This window comes from Mya arenaria, chromosome 10, assembly GCF_026914265.1.
Source record: "Mya arenaria isolate MELC-2E11 chromosome 10, ASM2691426v1".
In the NCBI taxonomy this organism is placed as follows: Eukaryota; Metazoa; Mollusca; class Bivalvia; order Myida; family Myidae; genus Mya; species Mya arenaria.
In genome coordinates, this window is record NC_069131.1 from 3325197 (window position 1) to 3344176 (window position 18980).

Consider the following 18980-nt stretch of genomic DNA (forward strand, 5'->3'; position numbering starts at 1 on the left):
AATCAGAACATAATACATAAAACTATTTACTGTATTGTTTGACATTAACGTTGCAAATATAACAACTGAGGTTACACCCTCCACAATACCAGTGAACACACTGAAGTGTCAGATTACATACATATATATATATGGATCCAATCATTTCCCTTCATTCGGTCTCAGCAAGCACTTGTCGAGGCATTTGAGAAAGTTTGAGAACGTATACCCGTCATTAGCGGCCTGTTTCTAGGGCCTGGGACAATGCCTTTCTTCCTCTTCAACAGCGACCGTCCAGTCGATGTTCTCCAAACATTGTCAGACGTTTAACACGAAGCTGAATGGCATCATACAAAATTCGTTGATTACCAATTGTTCTATTAGCCATGAACTAAAGAAGCAGATAAAATCAGTTCGCTTTTGTGGTTAGTCTTATTCATCCTAAATATTTGCGCAAAATAACTTTATCTTTCAAAACTTAAGTAACGAAGTCGGAATGGTATTGCAATGGCAGTTATACTCTTAGTCAATGTTTTTAGAATATAAGGCAAAAAATATCTATCAAATAGTATCTTAGATTATAAAGCCAACCACGCACCAACCCCCAAAATAGCTGGGCTGGGGGGTTCAGGCAAAACCTATGCAGATTTTAAGTAGAACTAGTTATGAAGAATAAACATAACATTGCTTTTTTTAAAAACTTGGAGTTGGATTATTTGTTATTGCATATGGTCCCAGTCATTAAAAATAATGTTTTGACATTAAAAATTGCAAATACTCAAGATGTTTTGCGCATTATTTGTATCCTTTAATTTGTTTAAATATCTTTGAAGTTGCACATTTCACCCATGCAAGTGTTTCGCATTTGTCCGGTTTAGTGAGTTTCTACTGTATTTCGACGTCGGGAGTTGATACCCATCACGCTCACCAACACAATATGTTGCACTTATCCCACAGTTTTTAAACATCCCTGTGTGGGATTACGTATGCTGATATGTCTCCTTCCGTGAAAACATTAATGGTTGAAAAGTGATATGCATTGTACACTCGAATACTACCACTTTCACAAAGTAACCGTAAATTTTGACAATTATATTGTTGGAGATAAAAAAATAATGGAACATTTGGTTAGCTTTTGTAAAGACGAGGCTTACCAATGTTGTATCCCGGAAGTAGAGGTCTGTTCGAGTACACGTTGAACACAAAAGTAACAAAAACGTGTAAAGCTGTTCATATTTTTGGTGTCAGCCGTTTTTTTTGGTAAATTTTGGTCAAATAAAAATATTGATTTTCCTTCATTTCATTGGATATGTCGAACCGATTAATTCAACTCAATATGACCGTAAATTGCGAGCAATTTCGGATACATAATTGTTCGGACATGTGCTATTCCATCTTCATACTTTCATACTGTTTCTTGTTCGCTCACGCAGTAATCAGAATAAAATTCTACAATGCTAAGTTTAACTTCCCTCATGCTTTGCTCAGTATAATATTCAAAGTAATGTTGATGAAAATAATATCTAAAAAAAACCCAAAACAACAAGGGTAAAGCACCTATTCTTAATAACCAATTTAGCAATGTCTTTACAAGAGAAGAAAGATCCCGATTGGAAGATGTAGGATCTTATCTGGCATGCTCGACTTCAGGCCTAAAAAAAAAATGTCTGTTTCGGGTAACCCGACCCTACCTATAAAAATGCGCCGACCCTAACTATTTTTTTCTGTTTCTGAGTAAAAAAATATTCGTTAGCGAATAGAGAGTTACAAAGGGCGGATAAATGCAAATTGGAAGATCAGAATTATTATTTATATGATAAAACAAAGTCAGGCAATGACAGTAATGTAGGAAAGACTGCCATGTGCAAGGAAACACTCTTTGTGGGAAGGTTACCCGAAACAAACATTTTATTTTTTTTGGCCTCAGTGTAAACACTGAAGGTAGCAAGAAACTTTTAGTAAACTTTGATTTGGAACACAGCATTGGCCCAAGACAACCAGAAAACATCCCATTTAATAAACACAATTCACTGTATGCATGATTTGGTTGTGTTCCATAAAAGTTCTGGATTGAGAGATTAATGGACTATTGTACATTTTTTTTGTTCAGACATTTGCACCAAAAACAGAAGGAAGTACCTTGAAATGAAAATGAATGACTAAGATTACAATTTCAAATCCCCTTGAACCTGCTTAGGGAATCTGCCAAACTCCAACCTCCATAACCCCAAATGACTAAGATTACAATTTCAAATCCCCTTGAACCTGCTTAGGGAATCTGCCAAACTCCAACCTCCATAACCCCAGTTTACCATAAACAATTTTCATTGACGTAGATGTTAAAACAAGTTCAGTGGTTTTAATTAAAAAAGAAAAGAAAAAAGGTACATGTCCGTGTATAACTTTTTTAGGTAGTGCAGAAAGGTTGACATAAACACCATGACAGAACCAAAAAAAAGAAAAGTTGGTAAGGAGGCAGTTGAAAATGGCGAAGAGGAAAAATCAAAACAAAAACGACCAGTCAAGGTTTGATTAGATTTTCAACATTTTTAAATGGACCTCATAGGGCATTCTTAGAAATATCAGGTATTTTGAAGAAGTGATGTTTGGATCAAATCATTAGTACTTGTATGCTAGTTGACTGAATGATTGGTTGTCATCAATGTTTGTGATATTTGAACCAGAAGTTGTCAACATCTGAGAAAATGATGACAGATGTTCACCATTGATAAAGCACACATATTACTCATAACACCCCTGTCAGACATGAACAGAAATTACTTTTCAATGTCTTAGTTTCTCTTGAAATCATTTGGGAAATGAGCATTTTTGGAATATAGGGGCCTCTCACTGAGGTTTAGCTTTTCTGTAGGGGGCAAAATTATTAATAATAATTAATAAATATCTGAAAACGTTTGTCCTCCGGCCTTACAACATGGACCTACTTATTTCAGTCTAAAATTGCCAGAGTCAAGGAAGCCCAGACAAAGGGCATATTTGCCCACATCCTGACTGCATGTAAGGTGTTGCTGGCTGTTATGTTGATTCCTCCATTTCTGAACTATGCGGCTCTTCAACGGGAAGGATCCTTGCTGCAACCCGAAGGTGGGAAAGTTTTGTATCATTTACCAAGTGCCAATTCTTTGTTACAGAAGTGCAAATATCATTCTCATAATAAAATGAAGCATCTCAGACTTTAAAAATATTAAAGAGAAGAATTGCTCTATAGAAATATGAACATTACATAAAAAAGACAAAATGTGAGCTATGCTTTGTCTCGTGCATTTTGTTGCTAGAGTTGGAAGCTATTAAGATTTATTTGTTAAAAATCTTAGATATACCAGAAGATAAGACAAATATTGGTTTCACAGTTGCATTATATTCCATGTTCTGTTTCTGTTGGTGACCACTGCAAAAGTCTAATTTCAATGATTGCATGTTATTGGCAGTTTCATCTGTGAGCCTACACTCACTTTTTCAGGTGAGATGTACGACATAGGCTGGGGTCAGAAGTTATTCCTGTCATGTAAGGGGAAGGGGGCACCTACTGTGGTCCTTGATGCCCCCACGGGGATGACCTCAGATGCCTGGACAGTCGTGTTTGAAAAGCTTGCCAAATATACACGTGTAGGTTCAACCATCTTAGAGAGATCGTGATGGGATTAAGCTTAAAGACACCTTGAAAACATGTACTGTTGAACTATCGTAAAAGACGATTATATTTGGATTGACTTGCCTCTAGCATACTGTTATTCATTTGTGATTTCAGCTCTTGTATGTAGAAATTAATTCAGTGCATTTTAGTTAAAAGTATATGATGTAAATGAATCATAAATGTCAATTCTAAATCATTTAAATATAACATTTTTCTACCCGTAATTACTCTTATTAACTGACATGCTATTCAAAGATCTAACAATGTACTGGTAAATAGTTGACAAGTCTACTTTTGCTAAAACCTTTAAATAAATACTTTTTAATATATTACGTGAAGTCAAATTGCACATAAATCCTCTGAGCATTTTCAAAGTCTTTATTAACATGCATGTCATTGTTACAGGTGTGCATGTATGACAGAGCAGGTGTTGGATTCAGTGACAGACCGTACTATGTGAGTAGGTTCACTGAAGCATGCAGTCAGTTCATCATTTGTATCCAATGGCAGACTTTCTTGATTTCAAATTGTTTTTAAATTTTTCTCTTTAAATATTATATTCTTGAAGGAAACGTAAAACACCTATATATGCGAATGACCGCACTTGGACATTTTAGGTGAATTAACACACTCTTTTCAACTTCATATTAGGCTTTTAAATCATGTATATTGCATTTACCGAAGACATCTGATTTAAATGTAAATACTGGTATTAAAGTGCATTTTAAAAAACCCAATACAACTTTGAATATTTTCCCTTGGTTTCAGAACTCAACTGAGGTTGATGGGACAGACAGCGGTAGAAATTACAGGAACAGATGGACTCCGTTCACTGCAGAACGGTGGGTGCTTATTATCTGTTGGTCGCAGAAAAAAGTATTTTGGTTATGTTACACTGAAAGGCAGTTTGGCAATGTCATACTGGAACATAGTTTTGCTATGTTTTACCGGAAAGAAGACATTACAGTTTATGCTCATATCATATAGAGCGTAGACGCATTGCCTTCAAATTTAATGTAACAGAATATTGATGGAGAGGGTTTGCTCTGATATATATGTACATTTTTGTTAAAAGTATTGTTTGCTTCCCACAAGCTGGAAACATTTTGGATGTTTTGTTTACATTTCATCAATACAGACAATACCAGCTTTCTTTATGCAGCTCTAACAAGTAAATGTACTTTGTAGTTAAATAAAAGTGATCACAGAATGACAATAGATGTGTGTATTCCAGCATGGTAGAGGATCTCCACCAGCTTGTTTCCAGAAGCAGCGACCAACCTCGTCCGTTCCTGCTTGTAGGGGCAGAATTAGGGGCCCTCATAGCGCAGTTCTATGCAAGAATGTTTGAAGGGTAGGTGTAAATACAATGTTCTATCGGCCTGTGTTCTTAACGGTATGCTTGAGGGATGGTGCAATGCAGTGTATAGTGTTTCAGTATAATTACAACTGTTTGTGCCTCTATCTATCTGTGAGATGATTCCTATTTCTCAATAGTTCATGCAGTATAAACACTAGCGTGTGATCCTGCAAATTCAAGAGACATGTATTGACCAATAAAAAGTTTCAAGATCTAAAGTTGTACAATTTTGTCCAAGACCTCAGAGCTGGCCAAATGGGTGTTATCTAAAATATGAAGAGTTAATTGCATACCTGCTAAACACACACCTCCAGTATCAATGATGCTCCTGTTCGATGGAGGTTTGCATTTTCTGGTGGTGGAGGTGTGGGTCCATATTGACAAATTTGAAGGTATGTGATGTCTTGATTTGGTCATTTTCATAATTTTACCATATGGTGACAAGAATCCGTACCCAGAATGTCAATATGAACGCAAACCTCCACCACTTGAACATGACCATTAACAAGGCCGGCAAGCTGAACCTCTGCCCAAAATCTTTATTTACATCAAAGGTCAAACCATTGAAAAATGAAGAAATTGTGTCTGATGCATTTAAATGCTCTCCTTCATGTTTTTCAGGGAGGTGATGGGGCTGGTGTTGATCAATCCACTGACAGAAGACTTATTTCAACAAGACAAAGGCATATGGATTCATAACTGGTAACATATTGCTTTTACTGAAATACTGATTGATATTCAAATTTTGACCATCTTGGCCAGTAATTCAGCTCATTCGTGTCATGTATGTACAGTAAAACTGCAGTCGTTCGAACAAGCGGTCATTCGAGAACCCGCAGTCCCTCAAGGTCGGAGCTTGGTCCCGAACATTTTTCCTTCTATTTTCATATAAAATTTACCTACGCTGCATCGAAACCTAAATGTGTCAAGGAGTCGAGCAATTTAGTCGGTCCCAAGTACACAGAACATGCACAAAACCTTTAAGGCTCCCTCGAGGTCATAGTTTCACACTTTTTCCTGAACGCATGTTCCAAAATAAAACAATTGCTAGGTGTTAAAATTTGTAAAAATTGCAATGACAGTTAAAAGGCAATTTGAAAGGCGTTAAAACCCATTTATCACTGTTTACGCATGACCGAAAGTAGTTGATATGGGCATTTGAGAAGATAACTATGAGAAGTTAATGACGAGAAGTTAACTGTGAGAAATGTAAATGAGTAATAAAAATATGAATAAACACTACCATATCGATCCAACAGCGGAATCTCTGAAAAGAATTCCTTCACTTTGCTTTGCAATATGGCAATTTTGTAAAAATAAACATTTCTATCTATTCATTTATTGATATTTCTTTTACATTTTACATTTAGTATACGATTTCCACAACACAACACATAATTGGTGTCTTAGTAAACAGTCGGTTTGACGACTTCAAACTTAAAATACACTGAAAGATATTTCATAACAGATTGGAAAATTGAAGTTCGGGTCATTCGAAACATCGGTTCCCTCGAGGTTTTGGCTCGGTCCCCGGCATCCTCGAGCGATCGCAGTTTAACTCTACATGCATGTGGAGTATTGACTGTATTCACTCAGACAAGGTGCTAAATTTAAGCTACTGAATAACATGTCTCAAAGTTGTTAACAGTTTTTGTGGGTGTAACAAGGCTCTCTTATTTTGATAGATATTACATGCACTATTATACCCCACTTGTCATATTTTCACCCTAGGTATGGCCACATGGTTCCTTCCTTCCAGACTATACAACTAGGGGCTGCCCTAGGTGTAACAAGGCTCTCTCTCATGCTGGGATATCTTCAACACCCTCTACACCGAGCAGTCAGTCTGCCAGACGACGTGGATAAAAGACAGGTACTTGTATTTTAATTAGATTGTCTGACTTTGGATACCTTCACAATATTGTTAGTTTATACTTATTTCTTTTACTTGGTTGTGGCAAAAGCTAACCCATTATAGAATCATGCTTGAGTCTGTTTTCAAGGAAGAAATTAGTACTGGTGTCTTTTTAGAGAGGCCATGAGTGAGAGGCGATATCTTAACCTCTTGACCACTCTCACTCTGTTTATTTTCGGGAATTGAACCAAAAGTAACAGTCGATTGTCAGAGATTGAAAAGCAATCAATAAAATATTTTCATGCATTTTCACACACCTTTCCTATTTTGCCGTTTACATTTGTAGTTACATTTTTAGGGGTGTTCTGGCATGTTGTTTTATTATCATTCATTTAGCTTAGATTTAATCATAATATTAAAAAGAAGGATTAATGGACGAAAAGTTGTTCTGTTTGGAAGAAGAGAAAGGGGGCACAACTGATCTCAAATCATGGAAAAGCTTCAAATAATGTAAAATTTAACTATGACCAAATCACTATCAATAGTCTCTGATGATGATCTTGATGATTGATTTTTCGATTATGAGCTATCATTACAACAATGATTTTTTTACTATTGTTTAACAACAGGATGCAGTAAATTATACTTGTCATTTCTATTGCAGAAGTACCTGATGTGTTACCCCAAACATTTGAGCTCTGTGGTGGATGAACACTATTTTATCAATGAAACATTTTCACAGTTGCGGTAGGAATTTTCGTCCAAGCTGATTGTGATGAGGTTGAAATAATAGCAGATACTTGTAGTTGATGTGGGTTGGTTTGTTGTGGCAACATATTTTTTAAACATTGTACAATACAAAAATGTAGCTATGGAAAAATACAATTCTTTGCTTTAAGTAAAAAAACCCCACTTATCTGCTTAAAATAAATAATACACATCTGCTTAAAATAAAAGAGTAAAAAACACATGTATCTGCTCATCCAGTGAAATTAGCATTGCATACTAAGTTTTCAGCTTTTTTTTAAAGCTGCACTCTCACAGATTGAACGTTTTGACAACTTGTTTATTTTTTGTCTCGGAACAGGCCAATTTTTGCGAAAGTCCATGGAAACCAGTAATATAAGACTGCTGACAAAAAATAAGTTTGCAGATTTATTTATTTAAGTTAAAAAAAAGGCGTTTTATGTTATTTTCTTAAACCGTTAGTAACGGTTTAAGCCATAAAACATTAATTTTCGAACGGAAATATGACAATCTGCGATTTGGTTTTTGTCAGCAATCTTATATCAATGGTTTGCAGATATTTACGCAAAAATTTGCTCTTTCCAAGATAAAAAATAAAAAAGTTGTAAAACTGGTACATCTGTGAGAGTGCAGTTTCATAATTTTCATAATGTTGCGATTATAACATTTCTTGAGAGAGCAATATGTTAAAGAATAGGTTGTGAAAATTCTAGATAATTGTTCATGATGCATGTTTTAACATTGTAACACAAGGATGCCATCATATATGCATGACTGAGTTCATAACATTAGATGTCCGAATAAGTCATTGAGCTGGTTTAATCGCACCTCTTTTTTTTTAGAACTGCAAAAAAAATCAAGAACATAGCCAAGAACATATCAGTGACAGTGATCACGGGAAACTACTACGATGAACAGATGCCTGGGCCGTTGAATAAGGTTGGTAGGAGAAAAATAAAGACTGAAAACTCCGACTTTAAGATTGCAACTGATCAGTCAACTGTTTTTTGTTAAATATAAAATATGTCGACAAATAATAGGGGTTCTCAAATTAAGGAGTTCTCCTAAAATCAGGGTGTGATCTTTTAACTTCAGGCTGTTGTTATTTGACATTTGCAACTAAAACAGTCAGGAAGTGAAACCTCAAAATGAAAATAAAATACTTTGGAAACAATTTCAAGCTCCTTCACCCTGCTTTGGGCATGAATATCTCAAACTGAACCTGGCTATATTTCAGGATTGACAAATATCAACTATTAAAACCCCTTATCTTTGTAAATAACTGATGCCACATGCTTACATTACCCAATCAATTAAGTGACCAACTTTCCAAACAAACCGTACAGAATGCAAGATGACTGCGTAATCCTAAACTACATATTGAATTAGACTGAATAAAATAAAACATTGCACTGGGAAGTCTGGTTTACTTGAACTTTAAAAAGCAGAAATGGGTTTCCGGATCAAAATGAGCCAGGCCGAAAATATAAATGCAGCTCTTATGGTGTGACAAGCTTAAGAGTGTCGGGTACTTTAGGGGTCGTTTATGATTTCATGTCTTAAAAACATATTTTTCATTGTAATCTTGACCAGAGTTTTTAATCAATTTATTCTGTGAGAGGATGTGCTCTTGAAAAGTGAGAAAAAAACCTATACAATATCTTAAATAACTGTTAATGCTATATAGTAATACGAGTCGAGGTTGAGATATGACCAAAGTATTTTTAGATATTGGGGCCAGGTTTTCTATTCGAATCTGTTTTTAGTTGACTTTTCCTCTCTGAAATGAACATCCTCCTCTAATGTTGCAGGCGTGGGCCAAGTCGGAGCAGAATCTGATCACAAATGTGTACCCAGATAGTCATCATATTGTTGTGAACGGGGGGGACCGGCATTTACTCTACAGGAAACCAGACGCCATCGTTGATCCTGTGAGAAAAATCGTAAAACAATGGAGATCCAGACATACTGAAGATAGTAGTGATAATAAATTAAAATCTAAATCTAGCTGATGAAGTGCTTAACTGTTGGTTAGTTATACTTTTATCATCTTAGTGATAAAAATGGTTTGTTGACAATAACATCTGTCAGTTTATAAATTGATGTGGTGTTCTCTCATGAATGGGCCACTGAGTGTCTGAAGACAGATTGGTTGAAGAGACTTAAATAATTCCACAGAAGGCCTGGTGCTGACTTTGGATGAGGTGGAAAAGGAAAATTGTGTTGGGCTCCCAAACACTGCAGTATGAAAGTGTTGAACCATTCAAGGGAATGACCCAACAATTCATCTCATTTTTATTTACGTCGTGGAAAGACAACATTGCACTGTGTGCAGTCTAACAAATGCTGGATTCTTTTCAGATTCAGATAGTGTAACTTGGACACAAATTACTATAACAATTGTTAGTACCGGTACTCATGAAAAGTTTTCTAATTATGAAACTTCATTTATCATGGTAACTTTCAGTTAGCCCAAACAACACAACAAAGATATATACATACATTATTTTATTCAATTACTGTAATATAATAATGCAACACAGATGTTTCTATTCCTGTTGAAAAAGGGGATATGGTTATATAAATAGCCGATCTGGATTTGCGCAATATGGTTCTGAAAATTCACATGAAGGGGGCCAAGACCTTGATACTCTTAATATAAAATTAATTTTTATGATTAGCGTTTACTTTTCAAAGTTTGTCTCTTGTGCCTTATTTATTTTTGTTGCAGACTTACAAACCTTATGTATGTGTTTATGTGACACAACAATCTACAGATAATAAAGGCAGCTATTCACACCATGATTTGCTTATTCATGGGCTTCCAGTTGTATTTAACCATTGTATTTGGAAAGTGGCCAAATTTTGGACAAAAATTGGTAAGATAAAAACATGCTAACAGGTGCCTTTCCTGAATTGTTTAACCAAGAGACATAACTCCACAATTATCTTAGTCAGAGTTATGGGCCTTTTAACACACCTGTCTTATTATTGGTGACATGTGTGTTATGTTAATATGAATAAATTTCCGTATGAGATAGCTTTATTTTTGAAATGCCTTCTTTAATGGGCTGTATGTTTAACTGTAATGGTATAGGTGACTGCCTCTCATCCAAAAGGTAGGTTTGGTTCCCAACAGCGTGAGAGTGGTCTAGTGGTATAGGTGTACGCCTCTGACACAAGAGGTGGTGGGTTTTATCCCCACCTCAAAATGGACACCAGTACTAGTTTTTACCCCGGAAATGGACGCCAGTATTATTCTATAAGCGCTGTTTTAAAAATTCAGCCTGCTCAATTGTCAAGATCAAACGTCAGCGCAGACAGAGCTGGGTAAAAAAATCAAGACATTTTCGAAAGACAATGTTCGCATACAATTTGGTGCACTATTCTGTTAAAGTAAATTTAAACAGTCATGATTTAAATCATTTTTGCATTAGTCTTTGATAAAAAAGTGCTGTCTAATAAGTGACGAATGCCCTACAAGTGCCGTCCAGTTTAATGGATTATGCAATTACTAATTTGCCTACATTCAGGAAGAGCTTTCATAAACTTTAAGCATATGTCGGCCCTCATGATTGTTGACATCAAGTGTGGAGGAGTTTGCAGTGCAAGGAAAGGACATAGATCTTGCACCCCACATCTTTTTTATGTACAGAACACAAGTGCCAATTAATTAAAAAAGTTACAGCCCGGACATGACCATCTATACTGTATATGATTACATGCAGCATTTCATAATGATTAAACTCTTACGTGTGACCTTCAACTTTGAGGTAGGTTTGTTGGTCTTACACAAGACACATCCCCTTTATATACAGCACACACTTGCCAAGTTATTCTAAAATCCCTCTCTGCATGACAGAGTTTCAGCCCTGACACGACCAACTACAATCTATGTGCATATATGAAGAATTCTATAATGAATTAACTCCAAGTGTGACCTTGAACTTTGCAGTAGGGTCGTGGGTCTTACATGTAACACGTCGTCTTTATGTACCATACACATGTGAAAATTTATTTTAAAATCCCTCTGTGCATGACTAAGTAAAAACATGGACATGGAAAACTGAACGGAAAGTGCGATTTTAGTATGCCCTCCTTTGAGGGTATAAAAAATTGTTTCAGTACAAGATGGCGATAAATTTCACCTTGTGAGATCCAAACTAACATTTCACACTCGGTGTGGTGATTTCTTGGTGGAATATACTAATGTCTGCAATTCTGCACTGCAACAAACGATTATTCTCAATTGGTTATTCTCAATTTCCTTGGGAATGCAGAGGTCAACAACACACTGGTATATTACTATTTTTTATTACAAACCATTGATTGTATAGAAAGAGTGTAATACAAATCATCAATAAATACATAAATGTACACGGAAATGAAAATACAAGATCTAATATGAAAATGGAAGAACTGTGATGTCTGCCAAATTATAACCTACAATTATAACTTCAGGAATTCTAAAATTCAGGATTATTCCAGAAATAGGATTGTGAGCCCTGTGACGTTAAATATAAACATCTAGAAATACATTTCAACTCAATTATTCAAAACAAAAATGCCAATTAATCCCATTGGAAGTTGTTCATAACAACCTTACAGGTTAATTGTCAATAATTGGATTTAATTAAAGATTTAAACTAATTGTGTTTAACACATTTCTATTGATAAAATTCTACATTTGTCCAGTATCAAGTTTGTTCAAGAAAGTTTCAAGAAAGTAACAAAACATACATATTTTATGAAAAGGTCAAGTGTAATAGTTATATATACTATTGAGCATTTTACACAGAAATTGTGATGAGTAATAGAGAGAGGTTCAATGTTCATGTTTATGGAATATTTTTTAAACATTTCTTCATTAGTGATCACACAATATGTTGTTAATTTGTTCACTTCAATCAAAAACTGCAAATATGTTTGTGGTTCATTCACGAGATTAAGCACACTGGTGATTATTGTTACATCTAAAGCAGACTGGTTCTCTAAATGTCTCTTCACTGGACTGGTTTCATCTAAGACTAGTCTGATTTCATGCAATGTGACTGGTTTCATCTAAAATTGGACTGGTCCCCTCTATGAGGGAACTCCATTTGTGCTACGCATATTTTTGAAGGCGGTGGCCGTCCAGTCTAATTGTTTCATCAATTTCTCCAGGCCTGAAACAGGGAACAAGACATGTGTACACTGCCATGTTTAATGCTGAGTAATATAACACTGACATTATGCTTAAAGTATTTAACATAATACAATGTACATGTTATAATTGGCAGATTGGTTCTCTGAGTATCTCAACTTGACTAGTTACCTCTTTACGAGAACTGGTTCAAACAACAAAACACTCGGCTTCAAATCTGTTATTTCGCCTCAGTGCTAGCGAATGATTATCATACATGCACAAAATCTGTTCTCAGTGTGACCGTATTACAGTGTTTGAGTTGCCTTGTATGCACTGCAGAAATTATTAACATACTGTTTTGATGGGTTTGCATTTTGTCACCCAGATAGGGAGCACAGAGAGAATCAATGTGTAATAACAAAACAAGCGCATCAATGAGTTATGTCCGTTGGAACCTCAGGGCATTTTTATCTCCACAACAATACCACACTCTAACATACCGGAGTCCATGTGGCTATTGAGGGCAGTGCCATTTTCATCTATTGCCTTGTGCACCTCTGGTATGCCGAATATATTGGAGACGCTGATACACCCGAGCTCCCCAGTCAAGGCACGAAGCTGCATAGCTGCTCTCATACCCCCGTATATACCTGTGGAGTGGGGAAACATGGGAAATTAGGGGCAAACAGCACAAGGTTACACAATGTTATTGTTTTCCTCAGTTAATCTTGACATCTGTTTGAGTGTGGGTACATGCTAAATATATATGCAAACAAGTGTACCAAATTCCATGTTGGTATCTAAGATGGTCAGGATGAAGGTATTGCATGATATTTCTTACAATACATACTCATTAATGTATGTAAACAACAAGGAAACTGTTTCTTGATAAAACATAAAACCTGAAAAGACCATTGGATGAGGAATAAGTCAAATACTTATAAATGGTTGATCTTATTCTTTCATCTTACAATTAAAATCTGAATTTCATCACATTGATTGCGCAAACTGGTCTTGGGTGAAATGAAAACCTTGCAAGAACTATCTTTGTTAATGAACCTACCAGGGGAGTATGTGATGAGACCACTGGGTTTCCAGGCGAAGCTGCTACCAGGGAAATGGTCCACCATGTTGGAGAGAGCGGGCGGAATACAGTGGTTGTACTCGCATGAGATCAACAGTAATGCGTCCGCTGTTAAGATCTTTTCATTTGCCTGGGAAAAGAGAAAGGGGAATTTGCAGGGTAAAAATGAATGGTGTGCATATAGCGAGGGATAGTACTCAGTAAACATCTGAAATAAATCTACTGAAATAAAAACTACACTATTTCATTTGAAAATAAAATCAATTGGCCAATACATAGAAGAGTGTAATCATTGTGACCTGTGTATGGATAAGTATTACTTTGAATATTTAACCTTTTTATTTTCTCATTTTAGAAACTTAAAAGAAGGTATTCACTGGATGGGGAAGTGGAACAGACTGCCTGGGAGGACAGTAGAAGAAATTGACTCTGGGTAAGTAGAACAGACTGACTGGGAAAGGGTAGGAGAGACCCAATGGAGGGGTACTTAGTGGAAGAGACCATCTCGGGGAGTAGAAGAGACTGACTGTGCAGATGTAGAAGAGGGGAGTGAGTAGATTTACTGGGGGAGGGGGTGGGGGTAAAATATACTGGAGGTAGAAGAGACTGACTGGGGGTAGAAGAGACTCACTGGGGGTGAAAGAGACTCACTGGGGGTGGAAGAGACTGACTCGTGGATGAAGATACTGACAAGTGGGTAGAAAAGAGTGACTAGTGAAAGATAAAGAGAGTGGTAGATATAAAAGAGAGTGACTGGAGAGGGGGGAGTTGGAGAGACTGTAGCAGCGAAGTAGAAATGACTGACTGGTGGTTCAGTACGAGAGACCGACAGGGGAGAAATCATGGAAAACTTTGAAGTTAAGTTGGTTGCCTGCTTACAGTTACAAATATTCATAATATATATATAATACCTCAGAAAGCCACTTTGGAGCTTGGCTTCTGTCCTTGTAGAAATGCAGTGGCTTCTTTAACATGGAAAACTCCATTTCGGCCGGATCTATGTGGATAAAGTAAGGATTATTTATGCATTTCATAAGAGAATAAGAGTTCCTTATACCCTTCTACTTACAGTGTGGCTCAAAGTGCAAACATCTTGTGTAAGGCGTACACTTCCTGGCTATACCAGTTTGCCCTTTCTAATTTATTTATGCAGCATTAAATACACAACAATACACCAATGGAGGGGAAGCAGGTGTGTGGGAGACTTAGACAGGGGGCGGAAAGTCCAGAAGGCAGGAATTGGAAAGCCCCATGGTAACTACCACCCAGGGAATAAACTTTTTTAAAGTATATTTGATTCCTGAAATACCTCCCACACCAAGGTGTTTTGACAAAATTAGCTATAATTCTCGATCCTATGATATTTGGTCCTAAGTGTGTTGATAGGCTCCTTTGTGACTTCCACCCAGGGAATAAACTTTTTTAAAGGCTATTTGATTCCTGAAATACACCTCCCACACCAAGGTTTTTGACAAAATTTGCTTGCTCAAACGGGTGGGATTAGTACAACAAAATTTGCACTTTGTCTTTTTTTGGATGCGCCTGACACACCATGCCAAGGCAAAACATTGAAAGGCGCACAGCCATTGGATGTTTTCATATTATTCAAAAACATCAAACATGTGCATCATATAAAGACTGATTAATGAAATATTCTTACCCATCATGGTGATTTCATATTTTCCCTTCTTCTCGAGTGAATTCCGTACAAACTTGGCCACTCTCTCACCCAATCTTCCCTCTCTGGTTGTGCCCAGAAAAATCACCAACTTTAGTTTCCCAGCTGCCATTTTCTTTTTGCCTGAGCTGCAAAAAAGGGTTTTAAATGTTTTGAAATGCATAGCATGGGAGGAGACATAATAAGTGTGATATATCTTGTCCTGGTATCATAAATGGATAGCATCGTAAAAATTTATCCATTTTATAGATAGACGTTTTATGTATTTAGCACTTGTTTTAAATTAACATTTATACTGTTTTATTCTTAGTTGCCATTTTGTGTTATTTTGTTTGCATATACTTGTTCATGTTGTCATATGTTCATTTAGCCCTTACTTTTTTTAATAATACTTGTGAAGCTTGAAACTTACATGTGATTCAGTGATTTCCCTTGACAATTATAAAAAAAGTAAATATTATTTTGTTTCTCTGCTAGGCTGATATCTTAAGATTTTTAATTAAGTATCAATTAATAAAATAAATGCAAATGATACAGTTTCTTTGTTATACAAACTTAAGACCTACATGTATATCCTTTTTTTCCTGCTGTTCGTTTGTTTCGGACAAGGGTCTGTGCCACATAGGTTATGGTTTTGATAAAAAAATAAGGATCTAGGATGACAATTATTAGGGTAAAGGGGGTGATTGAGAATTTGAAAAGTATTGAAAATAATTTCTTCTAAACTTGCTCAAGTTTACAGGGGTAAAGTATGAGTTTGCTTGCACTGTTGTTGGTTCGATGTATTGAATTTTTATCAGTTTTAAAATAAATAGTAAAATAAATTTGGCTAGTGAAAATGACTTTGGGCAAGTCAAGGTATTTTCCTAATTCTGTAAACACAGTTTCTGTGAACAAGAAACAATAGATTTCTTCAAAATCAAGCAATATCTTTAAAGACTAGTTAAAATACAGTATAATAAATGCATAAAAGTCAAAAGGATATATTCGCTTTTATATAAGCTATTTTGGCATCATTTTGTATTTTGCCTGAGTCAGAAATTTCCCTCATTTAGTCTGAAAAGAAATAGTTGAAAAACGAAAACTTTACGAAAGTTACAATACAAAATTTTGCATTCATTTTTTTTTTTAATTAGGCAACTTGTATGGCATTGGGATCTAAGCTGAGAATAACGGCTATAAAAAATTAGATTTTATCTCAACCTTTTTAGAAATAATATGCCACCATTGCTGTGCTTATTCGCTTTTTCTGGAGAAAGATTAAAATTAACTTTAAAATATAATCTTATAATTCTTACATAGTTCATTCATTGATCCTATGTACAGATAAAGGAACCAGACAAGATTACATGTATGATCAATTGGATGTCGTGTCCGCGATGACCAAAATCCGCCGAGGAAAACGGAAAGTGGTAGTTCCGCGTGGAGTGTACTGTATACGAAACCACAATCTACACAAGAATCTGGTAAATCGTTAACGAAGAATAGCGCCAATTACATATCAAAAAGGGCCACTTTCAACCCAACAATCCTTTATCATAGATAAAAAAGGAACCTCTACAGCTTAAAGATTAAAACTTAGTTAAGAGACATACTAAACAGAATATAATTTCAAATTTTCTTAACAATTCACCCTTATAATATTTATTTCCAGTACAAAGCTGGATGTGACTCTTTCAGAAATGTTGGTCATGTCGGCCATTATGTTGCAGAAAGTGCATTGGTGTGTTTTAGTTAACACTTTGCATAAAAATATACAGACATTTTTGTTTTAAAATCCCAAGTTCAGAAAGAAAGATATTACCTCTTTATTTGGCCATTTTAGGGATCATTGCATTTAGAGATTTTAGATATCTAGGCCTTGAAGACAGCTTCTTAATTTTGTCAGCATAAACATCATAAAGTATGGTCATAAGAAATAAGTTATTCAAAGAAAATATGAATAGTTGAATGAGATGTATGGAAACTGATTGTCTGCCTGCTACACCAGACTGTCCAACATGTCCACTTTTTACCTATAGACAGTGAAAAACCAGTCTTGCTTACAGAATATGTACAAACACACAAAATTTACTGTTTTCTGTCAGTATTGACAATATTTCCCATTTATAACATCACAACTCTGATTATATAGTTGTCAAAATCTCAGATTTATTTACTTATTAAAAATTTGAATACAGACACTAGTGACAACACTGCCTAATATATAGAAGTTAACCTTGTGAGCTAAATTCATTTAGTAACACAATTACCTTCTAAATCAGCAGTAGTAATAGCCAGTATTTGTATAAGAACATTATAAAGTAGCAGAACTAGAACCAAATCTCGATACAAACAAAAAATCCGTGTTCTAATTTGTGGCCGTTCTGTTTCAGGCGTTCTAGTTAAAAGCTTGTCCAATTTCCCTAGAGGGTAGGAGAAGAACATTATTTTTAAAGCCTGAATCGGTCTGTCTGGCTCTGCACTGCCTAATGTCCAGTATGAGAATTCAACGCTGCTGACTATAAATTGCAATAAATAGAATTTAATCGTATTTCTTTACCTGTTACCTGAGATTCTATGAATAAGCAGACATGACAAACTATAAAATAAGGGTAAGAACTCTTGCTGCACTAGTTGAGATCAGTTTAAAACCTAAAGGTTACAACAATCTCTTAGTTTGATTATTAAATTAGGTTGCAAAATGGCATGTACATATCCGCACGCTTTTTATTGCACATTGCTACTGGATACCGTCCTGACGCAAACGAGGTATCCAATCCTATATGGTACAACCTCTTTGTTGTGATCTGGCAACCAGTCACGTTAAATTCATTTATTATAACCAGTCTAATAGAAGCTGATGTAGGGAACCAGCTAACAGGAAAACTTTGACTGACCACGACTGAGACCTGACGGACTTATTATTACTTCTTGACGATCACCTTATATCCATCATCATCCGATACGTAGATTCGACGCTAGTGCTCATCTTTATCAGGTATGTTTGTATGGATTTTAGCTATTATGTCGGGATCACAATATCTTATATGATACAAATAAACACATATGTAGTACATGATACTGGCCAGTATTGTATAAACGTTGTTATCCAACAACAAACTTTAAAAATCAACATTTTTGTTTTGTTAACAGTTGTGTAAAAATAATTTCAAATAATTTATATATATCTATAGCAAGTGTGTCGGAAAAGCTTAAAACTCAGGCACGTAGCTGGCTATACGCGAGTACGCGGCTGAATCTACATGATTCTGACAAAAAATAATAATTAAAATCAGCCAAAGCTGATGTGTACTCGACTACATGGTCCTTAAACTGTCCATTTACCAGTGCTAAATAAAGCACATCAGGACGCCCATAATGCACCATGGTCTTCAAAATTTTCCCGACCCCCCCCCCCTCCAGCTTAATCATGAATCCACCGGAACAGAGAGCTAGCTACGTCCCTGATTAACTTATATGGACATCTAAAACAAAATTTAAATGAAGTATAATAC

General features: G+C 35.7%; 2 protein-coding genes across 6 annotated transcripts; one reads left to right on the forward strand and one right to left on the reverse strand.

The window, feature by feature from the left end:
* Positions 1-1137: 1137 nt before the first annotated feature.
* Positions 1138-10607, forward strand: LOC128205174 (uncharacterized). 3 transcript variants are annotated; one of them, XM_052906635.1, is made up of 12 exons: positions 1138-1239; positions 2391-2505; positions 2934-3084; positions 3461-3606; positions 4040-4090; positions 4403-4476; positions 4869-4988; positions 5616-5696; positions 6726-6867; positions 7514-7596; positions 8439-8535; positions 9408-10606. In XM_052906635.1, exons 2-12 carry the CDS (start codon positions 2419-2421, stop codon positions 9606-9608), a joined length of 1233 nt encoding a protein of 410 aa, XP_052762595.1. In that variant the 5' UTR covers positions 1138-1239; positions 2391-2418; the 3' UTR covers positions 9609-10606. The 3 variants fall into 3 exon arrangements, with proteins under 3 accessions (XP_052762595.1, XP_052762597.1, XP_052762598.1); XM_052906637.1 differs by having other exon boundaries at positions 1147-1186; positions 9408-10607; XM_052906638.1 differs by lacking the exon at positions 1138-1239 and adding an exon at positions 1393-1411 and having other exon boundaries at positions 9408-10607.
* A 1287-nt stretch (positions 10608-11894) lies between these two features.
* On the reverse strand, positions 11895-18218 carry LOC128205278 (uncharacterized). 3 transcript variants are annotated; one of them, XM_052906804.1, is made up of 6 exons: positions 18178-18218; positions 15466-15611; positions 14717-14802; positions 13785-13935; positions 13222-13371; positions 11895-12761 (listed from the first exon to the last, which is right to left on the reverse strand). In XM_052906804.1, exons 1-6 carry the CDS (start codon positions 18201-18203, stop codon positions 12679-12681), a joined length of 642 nt encoding a protein of 213 aa, XP_052762764.1. In that variant the 5' UTR covers positions 18204-18218; the 3' UTR covers positions 11895-12678. The 3 variants fall into 3 exon arrangements, with proteins under 3 accessions (XP_052762764.1, XP_052762766.1, XP_052762765.1); XM_052906806.1 differs by lacking the exon at positions 18178-18218 and adding an exon at positions 18026-18162; XM_052906805.1 differs by lacking the exon at positions 18178-18218 and adding an exon at positions 17736-17873.
* Between the last annotated feature and the right edge of the window lie 762 nt (positions 18219-18980).